Raw genomic sequence first — 18,529 nt, 5'->3', positions numbered from 1 at the left:
TCGATCTCGATAAATTTCGGGAGAACAACTTGCAGACCCAAATTTCTCATTTTCACTCGAGTAATTTTCACAACTGACTGGAAAGCGTCAGGTATTTTCCTTATTTTCCACCTACGAACTGCTCAATAACTGTGCGGCTTCTTGGTCGTGCGGCAAAGGTCATCAAGCCAAGCCGCATCGTGCTGAAAACGAGGCAAAGGTCATCAAGCCGCATCGTGCTGAGGATCGCGGGTTCGATTCCCGCCGCGGCTGTCAGGAAAAGTTTTCGGCTGTGCCACTGGGCGTTGCATGCTAGTCGTTGTCTAGTGTCGTGCTTCGTTCAAAGAGCGAATAGCTCACTGGAATCATTAAGGACAGACTCCCAAACTGGCCGCCACAATGGCCGACTTTGGCAGCTACTCACGATTTCGAGGGCACAAATCTCTTCGTAAACAAAACCAGCGCACCTGATCTTCTTATTTTATGCTTATTACAAATGAGCAAGAACAGAATAATAAAATGGACTGTTGTTTGAAGCTTGCTTCTTGAGTTTTGATGCACTGTTGAAGCGGGATGTCAAGAAGTTTGTCCTTAAACGTGTCCGCGTCTTTATAAACTTTTCGTAGAATAAAGTGCTTGCAATCACTATTTGCACGCAAAAATCCTTGAATATTCTTATGCAGGGTATTTCAATATCCTACCATGAAAAGATTAAACTCTCCTTTGATATACGTTTTCAACAGCAACGTTTTTTTTTCAGTTTATCAAGTAACTTCTCTAACCTGACCTTCCCGATGCGTTGTCATCGACAATGAATGTAAAAGCATACTGTATATATCTTCCATACCAAAAGGTTACACAAACTACCGGTGCAGCAATATTGCCTCCAGTAGTTTTTTTTTCATGTGTGGCCCATAAACACGAGCCTATACGGCCGGACTAAGACCAGACCTGAAACCCTCCACCTCCTGCACCCTATCAACAACAAGTTGCTCTCAACTCCGTTCGGTACAGCAACGCTTTCGCTCGCTTGTTCGAGGAAGGCCGAGGACCTCTTTCCCTAAGGGGAAACCCGAGACATGAAGGTGCGTATATCTACACGAAAAGATAAAAGGATTCGTATCAATATATTACCATGAAAATGTTGCCAAAGTGAATTGAAAGTGAAACATGATAGCCGTTTGACATGAATGTGTGTAATTAGGTTCGGTCGATGGAGCGATACCTATAGTTTTCTGTTTCTATAGACTGTAGTGACACTGATGACGAGAAGTTTGTGATGGTGGTGGCGTGTCTATAGATCTTTCCTTCTTTTCCCCCTAACTCCCCTGAGCTTGGAAGACGGTTTCACTTTTGTTTCTTTATTCTAGTTGGCTGTTAGACTATATTCATGAATGGTAACGTACCCTATTATTTTTTTTTTGGTCAACTACAAATACAGCTGATTCAGTAGTCAACCGTGAATCTTTAATAACAATAATTATGTTCTACTAAAGCTTGTTCCAACATTTCTCATCGCATGGTTTCGTCCGTCCAAGATTTCTCTTAGAGGTTTTTAAAGTTTCTCTTTGAATTTCCTTAATATTTCCTCCCAGGATTACTCTTAGAACTTTTTTTTTCAAGATGTCTCAGTTATTTTCAGGATGTCTTCTAAAGTTCTTCATCAGATTTCTCCAATAGGTCTTAGCAGAGTTGTGCGCAAGATTTCACCTGGATTCTTCCGATATTTCTCCGGTAATTTAATTAGTAGAAGTAATTTTGTAATTCATCCCAGCAGACATTCCGAGGAAAATTCCTGGAAAAATCTCTACAAGAACTCCAGAGGCTCTTTAAAAGTTCCCAAAAAAAAATACTGTCCATAATTTTAGGACGATTTCCGTTAGGGATTCCTAGGGAGAGCACTGCAAGCACTACGACGAAAAGCCTGAAAAAGGCTCTGAAAGAAATCACGGGAAAACTCAACCAGAAATATCGGTAATAGCTCCTGCTGAAATCACAAAAAGGCACTTCAAAAAAAAAATCTTCTGAAAAAAGTCCAGAATAAATTCAGAAACATTCTGAGAAACATCCCAGGACCAACACCGGAAGGAATTCTCTGAAAGAAGTCCGAAAGTCTCCTGTAGCAACTCTGGGAGAAATCCCGAGAAGATCTCCTGGGGAAGTCCTATGAGGAGCACCAGGAGGAATCGCGGAAAATCTTCAATAACAATTCGGAGATAAACTCAAGGAGAAATTCTGTGACAGCACTTGCGATATATAGAGAGAAGCTCTTGTGGAGTTCTCGGGATAGATCCTACGAATCTACGCAAACTTCTTTGGACAAAACGCAGATTTCCGGGAAAAATCTCACGGGACTCTGGGTGCAATATCGCAAAAACCTTTGGAAGACATTTCGGAAATAAACTCTGTAATATTCCCGTGAAAACTCCAGGAGAAGCCGGTCGGAATTCAGGAAACCTGAATGATTATCAAAGAAGTATCCCAGAAATAATTATTCGAATTTTGGAAAAATAGCGGCAGGAATTGTCGAATAACTCAACGTACGTATGTACAGATGGGTAAATTTATTGGTTAAATAAGGGAATCTATAGATGATATAGATCAATGAGATTTGAATTACCTTATGACAACTAAAATGCCGGGTCATTAATTGGCTCGGTAGCTTAGTTGGTAAAGCACTTGTCTAGCGAATAAGGGTCATGAATTCAAATATCACCTGAGCTGTGGATTTTTCCCCAATTTAACCAATAATTTGCCCATCTGTACATACAGTTGTGTTCATAAAAATAGCAGTAAAAGTCGTTTTTCATACAAAATGGGAAACTTTAACATGCTGTAATTTTGTTCTCCTATGAGCGATTGAGCTGAAAATTTGACAGCGAACTACAAATATAGTGAATATTGTTATAGCAAAATCTGAGAATTTTCGAAGATCGTGGAAAAAAGTTAAACACTATGTGAAATTGTTCAAAATAATAGCAGTGTAAATAAAATGAAATGCAGCTTTACCTTGAAGAAACAATAAATTTTTCAACACGCTATTCGATCTCCGCCTTGGTTACAAGTTAATGTAAAGTTTAAAAATTATAAAAATGTTCGCTGAATAAAAATAATCAAAACAAACACTGCTATTATTGTGATCATTTTTACATAGTGTTAAATTTTTTTCCACATGCTTCGGAAATTCTTCGATTTTACTACAACAATATTCACCATATTTGTAGTTCGCTGTCAAATTTTCAGCTCAATCGCGCATAGGAGAACAAAGTAACCGCATATCAAAGTTGGTAATTTTGTATGGAAAACGGCTTCCACTGCTATTTATATGAACACAGATGTATGTACGTTGAGTTATTTGAAAATCATAATTGACCACACGGATTGGTATTACCGAAAATGTGCACTTTGAGTGAGCGGTAGGAATCCAGTAAAATTTCCGTGACGAATTCAAAATTGAATGATCCTGTACCGACTTTTCGAACCCTCTAAGCAGAATACCCTTTTCGAATGAGTGTAATCAGTTTCGTACCTTTTAATTCCGCCCTAATATCCTTTGACAGATACGCGTATTTCGACTACCACATGTAATCTTCCTCAGTGTCAGTTATCCACTTAAAAGGTACGAAACTGATTACACTCATTCAAAACGGAATACCAAGAAAAATGGCGTTTAGGAAAATTATTTGTTTTAACAGTTCTTACTACAAATATGTACTAAAAGCTCATGTTCGAAAGAAGTAAACACTACATTATTCGAACCTATTTTATTCATACCAACAATCTAGTAAACTCTGTAGACTCAACTTATGTGCTCTACTTCAGGCCAGAGGTCGGAAATCTTTCATTATATGCACGTAATTCTAAGTTCTGTTACCACTTGGTGCTTGCAACGTCGCCCTTAACGTTCTCTTCGTAATGCGTTGTCACCTCTCGACCATCTCACGCTCGCTCGTGAGAAGATTCCCGTGATTCATCAGCACATCTCGTTCTTCCTGCCAGCGATTCTTCCTCCGGAAGACTAAGTACTGCCTGTTTCAACACTCTGCAACATCCTCGCCCAGACTGTATTCTTTTCGTTTTTAACCTGTTCACATTTACCGTCGTACCAGTCGTTTCTGTGATTCGGAGCCGTGAAGCCTAGTGATACGACCATGCGACGGCGCCGTAGTATGGACACTGCTACTGACGCGAGCAGCTTTCGCTTACTCGAGACAACTGCCGAACTGTTTAACATCATCCTCTAGATAATGCCGTAACCGCCACGCTCGCCCTCTTACAAGCATACTCGACATGACTACTGAAGTTCAACTTGTCGTCGACCATGACTCCAAGAAGCTTCAGTTAGCGACACGACTCGATCGAGCACCCGCCCGTGGTGATAACTGCATGTTGTGCAGACTTGCGGTTGTTCACCACCACCACCTCCGTCTTGTGGTGTGCGAGTGTCAGTTGCCTCGACCTCATCCAGTCTTCCACTATGTCCATCGCATGCGCTGCCGTCAATTCCACCTCTTCAACCGACTCACCGTATACCACCATGGTAATGTCGTCATCAAAGCCAACCAACTTTACTCCCGGTGGTTCTAGTGCCACCCTCAATACTCCGTCGTATGCCGCGTTCCACAGTACCAGGCCCAAGATTGATCCTTGCGGTACCCGCGCGGTGACATTGTACTGTTTTTGGCCTTCCTCGGTGTCGTAAATCAGCACCCTGTTCTGGAAGTAGCTTCCCAGAATACGCCTTAGGCTAGTCGGGACTCCTAAGAGAGATATGGTACTTACTATGGCGGCCCAGCTAACACTATTAAAGGCGTTTCTAACGCCTAGCGTGACGATCACGCAGTACCGTATTCCTCCCTCTTTTTCTGCAGCGCAACTTCGGCCATTCCAGTCACTGACCTAATGGCATCCACTGTCGATCTACCTTTGCGAAACCCAAACTGGCTGTCTGATAGCTCCGCGTTGTCCGTTCTCTCGGTGTAGACCTCGACAGAATGATCCGCTCTAGGAGTTTCCCGGCCGTGTCTAATAGGCAAATTGGTCTATATGCCGACGGGTCGCCTGGTGGCGTCCCGTGCTTGGGCAATAGAACCAATTTTTGCCTTTTCACCTATCCGGAAACTCGCCTCTACCCAGGTATCTCTGCATAGCCAATCTGACCATGTCAGGGCTAATTTCAATGGCCGCTTTGATAGCCACCGTCGGAATGCCATCCGGGCCCGAGGCCTTGTTCAGCTTAAGTGATTTCGGAATTGCGGCTAACTCGTCATTTGCCGGGGCCCGTAGCGTAGTGGCTACACGCAGAGATGTCCATATCCTCAGTGTGGGAAAGAGAAATAGAAAATACACCACTCACGCTGTGCATCTGAACAGGAGCCCTTCTCTTATATGCGGATCCACCACTGCGATTCGGATGCGCGCAAGCTTGGTGGGTTGAAATAAATCTCTTAGCTACCTGAGGCACTAGGCCACACAACAGTGCGGCGAGAGCGATTTAAAATTCTCTTCGGTGAAAGTGTAAAAAATCACCCGGGCGCGCGCTCCAGTGAGGTTTTTGCGCCAGAGTGCGCGCTGCGGTGAAACACCGGAGAGTTCTCGCCATGGCGACATCATGGTGATAATTCGGTGACTGCTGGGTGAAAGCACGGGAGAGCGCCGGAGAGCGATGCGCGCGAAAGAGTGAGCCACACTCGATCCAAGGCGGACGAGCAAGAGCACTCACTAGCGCTTGGTCTACCTACCACCCAAAACAAGAGAAACTGGCTTCTTGGTGTGGTGAAAAATGTTCCTATCCCCAGTGTGGTCCATAAACTGACGCCGCAGTGAATCGCTACGGTGAAATGCCATCTCTGGCTACACGTTCATTTCATAAAGTGGATGGTCATGGGTTCGATCCCAGCCCCGGCACTTGCAATTTTTCGTCAGTTACTCTTCCCCCAGCCCATCCCCCTCCCCCCCACCCCCCGAGAGCGGCTGACACCTGATCCTCTTCTGAGCATATGCTCTAACGAACCCGGAAACTTGGATATCGGCTAACGGCAACTCATAATGGACCCCCAATCGGACTGGAAATGGAACAAGAGCCACACATCAACATCGTGCTCATCATTCTACCATGGACAGGGTAGAAAAGTGACAGCAGCGCAAAGGCTATCAGTTCGAATTAGAATTACAATAGAATACATTTAGGCGCTGTACAAAGTGTAAATGCAGCCGCCAATTGGAATCGCTCACACAGTGCCCTAGTGGACAAAATAGCTATAAATTAGATTAAGTGATTGAAGAATAAAAAAACTCGTCATTCGACACCGGGGGGGACTTCGCTCGGACCGGGATGGTCTTGCAGCGTGGGTGCCCATGGTCTTACCTCGTGGTGCGGGAACAACGTTTCCACAACACTCTGCAGCATCACGGGAGAGCGTTCCGGTGGTGCAGATGTGCCTTTCGTTTGGCACATGACTACCCGGTAGGCATCTCCCCAGGGGTTGTGTTGGCCGTCCGACAGAGATCATTGAAGCACGCCCGCTTACGCGCCTTGATCTCTTTGTTCAGTGCCAGTTTGGCCGCCCTGTATGCCTCCTCTCGCTCCGCTCTCAACTCATCGTTCCGGGCTCTTTGCATCTCCTTCTCCTTGCCCTATGCCAAGATGCGCGGAGCTCCGCGATTTCTTGACACCACTGCAGTGATTTTTTAAGAAAAATGCCTGTAACTTATGAACCAAAAGAGATAACGACCATCTCAGCCCACGAAACGACGCAGGGACGGGGCGATGTCTGTACTCGACTCCGAGGCGGATTGCCACAACAGCTGCCGCGCGGCTTCACAGTGATTCAGGTTCAACTGCGTGACCTGCGTCATTTTCGGCCGTTCTGTCCTCTCATGCTTGGGCACTTAAGCCCACCCATCAAGTGGTCTTTGTCGTCGTGCAAATCAGACACTTTGGTGTCGATTTGCACTCCCTGGCGAAGTGGCCTTCTACTCCACACCTTCTGCAGAGTTTACTCTTATCGGGGCCTTTACATGCCCACGACTTGTGGCCTCGCTCGAAGCATCAGAAGCACACTTCCGGCGGCTCACAGATACTGAGCGGACACTCCGACCAGCCGACTTTTATCATGCCCTTTGCAGCTTATTTCGCTTCCCCAATTGGAAGCTTGATCGTCGCAATCTGTGTATCTGCTGGGCCCCACCTGATGTGGATCGATGCGCTTGGCGCGTCCACATTACACTGCTGCTTAAGGACAGCAGAGAGCTCCTCCTCGGTGGCGATTTCATCCAGATTCTTACTCTGGAGAGTCGCCTCCGCCGTCAGAGCCCTAACCTGTACCTTCTCTCCTAACACTTCCTGTGCTAGTTCCGTGTAAGTGGAGCTCTTGTTGATGGCATCCTTCTTGAGCACTAGCATCATCTCTCCTGTTCTAGTGCGCCGGATGCTTTTGACATCCGCGCCTAGCTCCGAGAGACGATTCTCGCCCCGTATAGCACGCAGCACATCTGCGTAGCTTTTTCCCTCTGTTTTAAGGACCAGTGAGTCGCCCTTCGTGCGCTTACGAGCAGGCTTCGCTTTGGTTTTACTCATAACCTTCTCTTTTCGCTTTTTCTTTTCAACCGTAATCCAAGGATTCTCCTTCCCTTGGACCGATTGGTCACCGCTACTTTTAACAACCTCGACACGGGGTTTCGGTTCTTTGACCCGAGCTCGTTTCGCGACCGGCTTGGGGTTGCTCGCACTACGCGGGCGTTTACCCCTCACCGGCCGCTCCTCGTCGACGGATCTCGGCCTTTTGGCTTGGGCCGAAATTTTCGCTCTATCAGCAGTCCCACCTGGCTGCACCCTATTCGCGCTCTCTGTAGAGGGGCGGTCCGTTTGCGTGTTGCTCTCTACTCTACCCGCGTCAGTCACTTTGCCTCGCTCGACTAAGAGATCATACTCCTTCTTGGCTTGGGCCACCGAATCGCGGAGCTTCAGCAGACCTTTGTTAAGGTCTTTGCTAATGTTGTTTCGCCCGCTCGTGTAGCCGATCAGCTCGTCGAGCTGTTTAGCTTCGGAAGCCCATCTTTGTTACGAATCAGCGCACGCGTGAGTTCCGCTCCACTCATCTGCGTGTCCTCGATCGCTCGGCGTACCGTACTCCGACACTTACTTGAGAGGATTCCACCCTCGCCGCTTGCGTTGGAGATCTAACCAGTCCGCTTCTCGCGAACGGGTTGATCACCTCACCCTCCGTATTCTCGACCTCTTTGATCAAAAACGAATCCATCACTGCTATAAGGGTCCCCCTTAAAGCCGCTGTCCCTCACTGCCACTGAAGTAGTCGCCCAAGGATCCCGGTGGTTATCTATGCAAGCAGGGAGTCCACCCACGGGTTGGCACAGGCCGTTATGGGACCTGAACTCAGAACCAGTTGAAACTAATTAGTTGAGGAATTAGCGGTCAAAATTTCGTGACCTTTATAAAAAGTACAGCTTTTTAAATACTTTCAAAAATCACTGATGAAATATGCCGGGCTTTGCGAATTTGCAACTAGCAACAAGCCTTTGTTCTACCGAATAACTTTGTCGAAGACACCTTCTTTTCAAATACACAGGATCCAGAGATATACACACCAAAAATATGCTAATGACGTTAACACAGAAAAATACGGATTTGACCCAAAACTTTGAAAAAAAAAAACTAAAAGTCTCGTGCCGTGAAACGCAACTGGTTCATAAAAAAATTATAACAATGTGTAGGTATATTAGGTAATGGGGTCTGGGACCATTTTGGCAGGAGGACCTATTTTGGGCACCTGCTTCTCTAACTCAGTCAAATTTCAACGTTCAGTGTCTAGCCATGTTCAAAAATTCAAGTCAATCGGTTTGAAATTGACTGAGTTACAGCAGCAAGTGTCCAAAATAAGTCCTCCTGCCCAAATGGTCACATACCCTATTGCGTTCTATTTTCTATCACACAAACTGTCTAGAATTATGTTTGGGGAAACCAAATTATTCCGATTTCCCCTACAGCTTTTTATACAGTGCCCATCATAAGTGTAAACTCACAAAAAGTATTACAACAATAATGCATGACATTGACTCACCTCGATATCTCCAAATCCTGAGAACTTTTAAAGGTGCTGTCTTCAACCAAAGTTATTCGGAAGCGTAAAAGCAACAGCTTTTCTGAAGTCGGCATTTTTGTAGGTGTTCTGGTTTTAGAGCTATCGAGGTGAGTCAGGGTAATGCAATATTGTTGCAATATTGGAATTCTGGGGTAATATGCACCAGTTAAGGAAGATGCGTTCATATGCATATAAAAGGGCAATAATATGTTATTTTATTGCCCGCATTTATTGCGAATACCTACTATCTATCATTCTAATCGATATCATTCAAAATTTCAGCCTTAATATAGTACAGATTTAGAAAACAACGTTTTTTTTTCACAAGCTGCTTTTACGGATTTATATGTTTATGCGGTGTAATATGCACCCTTACTTGGGGTAAAAGTCACCACAACAATGGGGCAGGATGCACCCAAATAAATGGGCAAGACGCACCACAACATTGGGGCAAGATGCATCGTCGAGTTTAAAAATATTTTCTCTTCATAAAGGAAATGTATGCTTTTTATGGTTTCAAGGCTAATTATAGCTCAACTTCGTTTGAGATGACTTACAGTGCGTCAATGAAGATTATTACGGCATGTTTCCTAGAGCTGTGTTATGTGCCAACCAATGGAGTGCATATTGCCCCAATCAAGAGACGAAAATAAAAATGGCCTCAAAAAAAAAAATTTATATATTTTACTGTTAAAAATATTTCTACTACGCTTACTATTGCCCTTTATTTACCAAATAAATACAACAGCTTAACACTTCTTTTTCTTCTTGGCGTTAGCTTAGTGTTCTATGAGCACTTCCACAGTTATTAACTGAGAGCTTCCTCTGCCAATGACCATTTTGCATGCGTTTGCGTATATCGTGTGGCAGGCACGAAGATACTATATGCCCAAGGAAGTCAAGAAAATTTCCTTTACAAAAAGATCCTGGACCGACCGGGAATCGAACCCGTCACCCTCAGCATGGTCATGCTGAATACCCGTGCTTTTACCGCCTCGGCTATATGGGCCCTAACAGCTTAACACATTTTGTTGTTTTAATCATAAAATCAATCGACAAAATATCGTAAAAAATACATCAGAATCGTGCTTTTTGGTTTTGTTCGTTTTTCTCAATAATTACGTGGCGCTGGTCTCTAAAATTCGCCAGGTGTTCATTTACTTCATTTACTGAGTCTATACTGCCGTGTGCAGCAAAGTTGTCTCATGTTCATAGGGATTCCCATAGAAAATGGGACAACTATGCTACACACGGCAGTAAGTATACTATCTATACATAAATTTGCACATTTGTTTTGCTTGTTTCGAATGTAGTGGTTTAATTTTAAATCAAAAGACTCATCATCTGTTAAGTCCTTCACCAGTCAAACAATGCAGAACATACCAGCTCCCCAAATAATCAGAGTCCTGACCTGAGTTATATTGGATAGCAATTCCGTTAATTATTATTCTTGATTTATGCGATGTTCATCTTTTTGCCTTTCTCGTACACTAAGTGTACTGGAAAGGCTATATGTTCACTCCAAAAATGACTTTTTGGTAGAAGGCCCGCAGGGTCGAGTCACATATACCAATCAACTCAGCTCGACGAATTGAGGTGATGTCTGTGTGTATGTGTATTAGGTTGTCCCAAAATTGCACATAGTCAAAAAGTTTGGGGGGCTCACCCTGCAAATGATAGCTAAGGGTGTTAGAAACAAACTTTTGTATGACGGCAACTTTCAGAATTGACGTTTAGAGGTCGCCCCGGCGAGATTTTTGAAAAATGGCCATTTTTCGTAATAAATTTCATACAAATATTTTTTACCGTACAAAAATTGGCAATACCCACTATTTTTATATTTTTTACAGCATGATATGGATCCAAACTTTTTGGGAAAAATAATTAACGACATGTTTTGCAGGTAACTTTTTGATACTGATTTTTTTAAGTTACTAAAATTTGTCATTTTTTGATATACTGTGCATTTTACCCATCATAAAAAGTATCTGAACCTAATGCTAATTTAAAACAATTTCCATAAAAAGATAGGAAATTTTATGAGGAAAAACTTTGCCGAAGACAGCATTGCGTTTTTTCTATCCGTTTTAGAGTTATTCACGATTAACTATTTGGTGAAATTTGAAATTTTAGGTATTTTTCTAAAAATGTCACATAAGAGCTTCTTAAAAACACATACAAAGTAAAAAATCACGTATGCTCAACAAGGTTTTGTCTTGATTGTGTTTAGGAAATATGGTGGCATGATTTATTGAATTTTTGTTTTTGTTGACAAATCCATTTTCTTTGATATAGAAAGGTACCTACTTGCGAGAAACTTTATCATTAGGTACCATTTTGTGATGCCTCAGTAGGCCATGGCATTTTTGACGGTGATGTACTGACAATGGGTTATACGAGCATAATACACAATCAAACGCACGGCACATTTTCTATATCATTTAGAAGGTGATACATTCCGCAAAACATGCCGATTTTGGGTTTCAATGATGTTGTTCAAATCGTTCATAGACATGAATAAAACGATCTAGTAGTTCCTATCATTTTGATCAACATATAGGTTGATAAAAATGACGTCACTTTTTTACGTCCAAAACTGTTGTTTACCAATAATAGCCTACCTTGTCCTATTATATGCCACGTGTGTGTTATGGTATTCAAATTGTTCTAACCTTGGATAACATTACGTTAACTCGCTGGTTCATCTCATCCCACCCGTTTCAATTTGACTCGGTGTATCTTATTTTCGATGTTGATAAGATAGTTCAAGTCAGTAAATGTAAAAAAAGACATGCTCTGCTTTTTATAATGTCTGGAATTGGAACTTAGTATCTAAAAATTGGTATTCTTACGTAAGATGTTCGTAATCGCGATTCGTTTTCGCCTTTATTCACTTTGCCACTGTTTCCTGGGCTGTTTCACTGGTCCAGGACTCATACGTCTTCGTATAGAAACATAATTGAGAATATCAACAAGAAAGTAAGATAAACGTGAAAATATGGCTCAACATTTTGTGGAGAATATCTTTAAAAAATCAATAGTACTGAGCTTGTCAAGTCAAGAGAGCTAGCTTTTTAAGAAATCTTTGCTATATAATTTCTATATGAAGGGATTGAATAACAAAAGATAAAAACCAAATAATGATGTCACCTGTCACCATAATTCCATAACACAATCAAGACAAAAACTTGTTGAGCATACGTGATTTTTTTACTTTGTATGTGTTTTTGAGAAGATCTTATGTGACATTTTTAGAAAAATACCTGAAAATTCAAATTTCACCAAATAGTAAATCGTGAATAACTCTAAAACGGATAGAAAAAAACGCAATGCTGTCTTCGGCAAAGTTTTTCCTCATAAAATTTCCTATCTTTTTATGGAAATTGTTTTAAATTAGCATTAGGTTCAGATATTTTTTATGATGGGTAAAATGCGCAGTATCTCAAAAAATGACTAATTTTAGTAACTTCAAAAAATCAGTATCAAAAAGTTACCTGCAAAACATGTCGTTAATTATTTTTCCCAAGAAGTTTGGATCCATATCCAGCTGTAAAAAATATAAAAATAGTGGGTATTGCCAATTTTTGTATGGTAAAAAATATTTGTATGAAATTTATTACGAAAAATGACCATTTTTCAAAAATCTCGCCGGGGCGACCTCTAAACGTCATTTCTGAAAGTTGCCGTCATACAAAAGTTTGTTTCTAACACCCTTAGCTATCATTTGCAAGGTGAGCCCCCAAGCTTTTCGACCATGTCCAATTTTGGGACAACCTATGTGTGTGTACAAAAAAACTCACATCACTTTTTGGTAGTAAACCTCAACCCACTTTAACGACCGATGATTCATTCGACGCGGAATCTGGTCCCATTGTTTCCTATTGAAAATGGTTCGAATCGGTTCAGCCGTTCCGGAGTTATGGCCATTTAGGTGTTCCGGACCGGTACCCCTGGAAGGGGCCAGATATGAAAATGCTACAAACCCATGCATGCGACACATCAGACCGCGGCTTTTTCGATAACCTGGCGAACGATAAGCGGGGAAATAGTCTCAGGCCATATCTGAACCGGTAGTGTTCCGGAATCGGTTCCGGATGGGATGTCTCACCGGAAGTGGCAAAATATAAAAGTGAGACAAATCCATGCAAGTGACACAACAAACAGTAGCTTTTTCGATAACGTGATGAACAGGAAAATAGCCTTTGATCCAGCAGAGACTACCGGTAGTGTTGCGGAACCGGTTCCGGGTGCCCCGCCGGAAGTGGCCAAATATAAAACTGATTCAAACCCATGCATGCGACACATCAAATCGCGGCTCTTGAGATAACCTGATGAACGGTTAGCAATAAAATGGAATCAGACTATATTTAGGAAAACCAGTAGTATTCCGGAATCGGTTCCGCGTGATCCGCCGGAAGTGGTCAAATGTAGATGGGAACCAAACCCATGCATGTGACACATCAAATGGCAGCTTTTTCGATAACCTGAAGAACGGTAAGCAGGAAAATAGCCTTAGGGCACAGCAGAGACTACTGGTAGTGTTTTGGAACCGGATCCGGGTGATCCGGAAATGGTCAAAATAAAAATGGTCGGAAATGGTCAAATATAAAAGTGAATCAAACCCATGCATGCGGCTTTTTCGATAACCTGGTGAACGGTAAACAGGAAAATTGCCTTAGATCACAGCAGAGATTATCGGTAGTGCTCTGGAACCGGTTCCGGATATCCCGCCGGAAGTGGTCAAATATAAAAGTGAACCAAATCCATGCATGCGACATATCAAATCGCGGCTCTTTAGATAACATGATGAACGGTTAGCAAGAGAATGGTTTCAGACCATATTCGGGACAGCCAGTAGAATTCCGGAACTAGTTCCGGGTGCCCAGCTGGAAGTGATCAAATACATATGGAAGCCAAACCCATGCATGCGACACATTAAATCGCGGCATTTTTGATATCCTGATCAACGACTTGCAAGAACACAGGCTTTGATCACATCAGAGACTATCGTTAGTATTCCAGAATCAGTTCACATCAAACCATGGCCTTTTCGATAACCTTATGAACAGTTTACAAGAAAATAGTCTCAGATCACATCAGAGACTAACGGTAGTGTTCCAGAACCCGTTTTGTATGTCCCGCCAGAATGACCAAAATGTGAAATGAATTAAATCCATGCATGCACATCAATTTTTGGCTTTTCAGAAAACCTGTTGAACAGTTAGCAAGAAACTAGCCTCAGACCATATTTGAGACAGTAGGTATAGTCTTGGAACCGGTTCCGGGTATCTCACAGGAAGTGGTTAAAACAATAGAAATAATCAATGCAAGCGATAAATATGTGTAAGAGAACAAAATCTTGACAAAACTGAAGTAGGCTCATCAAATCACCTTTTCAAACTCCTGAGGTGTAAATATACGGTAGAATGGGGGTTGCATATGAAAATTGAAATTCAATCGCATCAACCTCGAACAAAGTTTTGCAAATCCCTTTTGCGTCTAAAATTACTGCGCAAAATTTTGATCCGCCTGGTTGCTCCTCGCGCTCTGTGATATGGTTCAAATTTGAATTGGAATTGGATTCAGTATGAAAAATTTCACTTGCTTCCATTTTTTTGGTCAAATTTTATGAATCTAGTAACCAATGATAATAAAATATAGCCTAAAGTGTGCGGAAAAAAGTTTATCGAAGACTGTAAAGTGATTTTTGGTTGTGAAATAAATTATACTTTAGCTTGTTATTATCGTCTTGGTATAAGCGCATTCGCCAAAAGTACTCGCGGCAAATCCCTGAGGAAAGAAACAGCCGCGTTTTTTGCATCCCGTTTACTTAATTCTTATGGGAGATAACATTGCGGCGTTTTCTCAAGTGCCTCCTTTCCAGAAGGATTTGCTGCGTGGAATTTCGTGCAAATGCGCGTTTGAAAACATTACAAAGACCGCGCGGTGTATTATTTTCAGCGCACCAAACAATATTGATCGGCCTCCAGTATTCGTAAAGGTGGTCACGCAGTCAGCTAAGAGGTATGATATTTTTCAGCTCTGCCTATACATTGAACATAACGTCGGAAATATGTGCCATCAATAAGTTTTTCAGCTCGATGATGGCTTGGATAAAATTCATGCTTTTATAAATAAAGAATTCACAGGATTCAGGATGCTTACGTCGACGGAAAGATCATTCGACGAGAAAGGCACTATCACCACTAGGTGGATTAATCCGGTTTTTATATAACATAGCTGTCCGAAAGAAAGGATTAAACTTACCGATGAAGACGAAGATTTGGTGGTGAGAATACCGCAGGAGCATTGAGATCGAAATAGTCTAAAACAGGTAAATGAGAACCAATTTTCAATATGAAACAAGATTTAATAAACATTCTAAACTACTTACAAACAGGATCATGATGAAAAACGGTGCGAAATAGGAACTGCGAGACATCAGCCACATCGAAACGAACCGGTAGTGCTCTCCGGTGATCACATTCCGCAGATAGCCTTTGTTGTCCTCCTGTTCGGCAAGGACCTTAACCGAAGCCATCAGGATATCATCGTAGCCGAGGAACTCCTTCAGAATAAACCGACTGAAGGAATCGCCAAAGCATTTATCTTTCTCCGGATCCAGCGTAACAACGTGCACCGGAATATTGAGCCGCTGTCTGGTGGCTAGCGACAGGCGAAGGAATCCATACTCCAAGGAGTACTCTACGACGTACTGCCCATCGGCCCAAGCTGTAGAAAAGAAGCTGAGGATTAGTATATTGACTACAAAACTAGATACAAAAAGTAGCATTTAATTCACACGTTTTCTGATTAGTTTTAGCTCACAACTAAATAAATATCCGATTTTATCAACATTTGCACCCGCATGGAATAAGAGCTGGTTCAAATTAAACAAATCGGCGACCTCATAAATATTTCATTTTCATTTTGCAGCATTTGGTGGGGCAATGAGAGCGCAAGTCAGTCCAAAGCCGATGATAAGGAGGGGTAATGGCTGAATAGTCTTTGCTGACCACATAAACGCCATGGGATAGGAAAACGGTATTAGGGTGTTGGTACAGACTTGACAATATCAATGCTATTCAGATGCAAAATAATTTTAAGGCTCAATAGTGAATCGCATACCTTCCAAAACCAAAAAAAAACAATAATCCTCAAAATGCTGACTTGCTTGGCAGAAAAAACGCCAGATTGTTTATTTTGTCAATTATAACAAACGGAAACTTCCACCCTCTCCGACTCACCAGCCACCCGGAAAAAACGTCCCTTCAGTTCTGGAAAATATATTATACCCAATCAAGCCCTTAATCGAATTGTCCGCGTGGTCTTGTAGTACCCCTGCTAGGTAAGAACCAGTCATTGCCATACATATTAAATGCTAGACATGACCCCATGGATAGCATTTGCATATGTAAAAGCTTTGCTGATGTGACTTTCCTATTAGGCAATTCTCTCATCTCATGTTTGTCTTCAAAACCTTGTCAAGCTTAGAAAATTGAAGTTAATAAACAATACATTACAAGGTTCGAATTCCCATAGAATGAGATCATTCATTCGCACTACAACACCATAGGACATAATATCACATTGGCTGATTACAGTACAAATGCGAAAAATCTCCCTTTTCCCCCTATCCGCAAACCGGGGACGCGCCCTGTTGGATTTCGAAAGCCTCGGAGAATATTACAAACCTTTAATGGCATTCCCATACACTAACCCACATTGCCCATTCAGGAATCTGACTGGGCCTATTACCCTCCCTCAGATTTATTCTCACCAACTTGGAATTATATTTTCCCGGCACATAGGGGTAGTCGGGGAAATTTGGCCAATGGGGCAATATGAGCACCTCATTAAAAACACATAAAATCTAGTAATTGCTGCAAATTCACCTTGCAGATCTAACACCGGCTTGATATTGAAGCGATTGAGACGTTAAAACGATGTACTGGAAGATCACATTAAATTAGAAAAATAATTTTCAAAAACATTGACCAAATTACCCCGACGAGCGCAGACCAAAAACACCACGTAAGACTAATCTTGTTTAAATACCTTAGATAGCTTTTAAACATATTTAGTTTCTATATATTTCAAGTTAATACTATAGGATTTGATGCACAATGACGCATATCAAGTTTGTATTTCATTATGTAGGATGAATTCTTTATCAAAAATCAGGTGCTCATATTACCCCGTCGGTTCAAAATCGACCCAAAAACACAGCTTTTTCCAAAAATCTTTCTTTCATATGTAAACACAATTTTACTAAAAGTTTCACATCAATATAGTTTAGTATTATCAAAATCATTATGGTCATACAATGTGCGGAAGTTTAAACCTTGCTTTCTGCATCTTTTGTTGACTTTTCCTTAGGGTGGCCAAATTACCCCGATTTACCCTAAATGACTTCGACAAATGTTTGATGCTGCATAGTATAGCATCATGGTCAGTATAACTATATCAGATGACGATGACTTGAAGATCTGATTTTTACAGAATTGTTTGCCATTGATTATACATTCAGCTATTCCAATCATTACTGCAAAGCACATCGACCACATGCCTGAAATCAAAGCTGCCTGGAAGATATAATCCAAGCCCAGGCGACCTCATAAATATAAAGAGTTTTTGGAAGAAGCCAAAAAATTTCTTCAAGGAATCATTCCGGAATTATCGCAGGAGTCGTAACTTTAAATAATAATTACAAAGGATTTCCAAAAGAACTCCAAGATTTCTGCAGAAATTCCTTCTAGAACAGATGCACAATTCCTGGAAAAATCCAGGAACAATTCCTGGGAGATTTTTTAAAGAAAATTGTGGAAGAATTTCAAATGGCATTTGTGTAAAAATTTAGAAAGAAACCCTGGAGGAATATAAGAAGAAAGTGCTGGTGAAACTGCAGGTGAACTTTTGGGGGAATTCTCAAAGGAGCCCCAGGAACTCCAAGGCGAATCTTGGATATAATTACTGGAGGAATCACATGGCAAACACCTGGAGGAATCGAATAAAGATTCCTTGATGAATTTTCGAAGGAATACCCGAATGAATTGTAAGAGTAACTCCTGGAAGTGATTATAGGAAAAACCTACAGAGGAAATTGTTGAAGAAATTACCAATAAGAGTTGCAGAATCACCGAGAAAAATTTATGAACAACTGATAGAGTAATTCCTATTCCAAGTAGGTAGTATTTAAGGATGAAGCTGTAGATGGCCAGATCCACCAATTACTGGAAGATTATCAGTAATATAAATTATATTTGTTTAATTATCTGTTCTAATCAAGAGCGATCAACAAAAACTTAAATCAAACATCTTCGTCTTCTTTATGGCTCTACGTCCCCAATGGGACTTGGCCTGTCTCAACTTAGTGTTCCTTGAGCACTTCCACAGTTATTAATTGAAGGTCTTTCTTTGCCTGCCATTGCATGAATTTGTATATTGTG

General features: G+C 41.7%; 1 protein-coding gene across 2 annotated transcripts in view; it reads right to left on the bottom strand.

Annotated features, from left to right (window-relative positions):
• The window catches only part of LOC109411069 (membralin), a 237,071-nt gene that overhangs the window by 191,264 nt on the left and 27,278 nt on the right, over positions 1 to 18,529 (bottom strand). For both annotated transcript variants that reach the window (XM_029880157.2, XM_062852282.1), the window contains 2 exons: positions 15,475 to 15,812; positions 15,348 to 15,405 (listed from right to left, as the gene is read on the bottom strand). In XM_029880157.2, the coding sequence (XP_029736017.1) occupies positions 15,348 to 15,405; positions 15,475 to 15,812 (396 nt within the window). The remainder of the gene's footprint in view (positions 1 to 15,347; positions 15,406 to 15,474; positions 15,813 to 18,529) is intronic.

The sequence above is a fragment of the Aedes albopictus genome, chromosome 2 (assembly GCF_035046485.1).
Source record: "Aedes albopictus strain Foshan chromosome 2, AalbF5, whole genome shotgun sequence".
Taxonomy (NCBI): Eukaryota; Metazoa; Arthropoda; class Insecta; order Diptera; family Culicidae; genus Aedes; species Aedes albopictus.
Note: the sequence above shows the minus strand (reverse complement) of the source record. Positions and strands in the feature narration are given on the sequence as shown.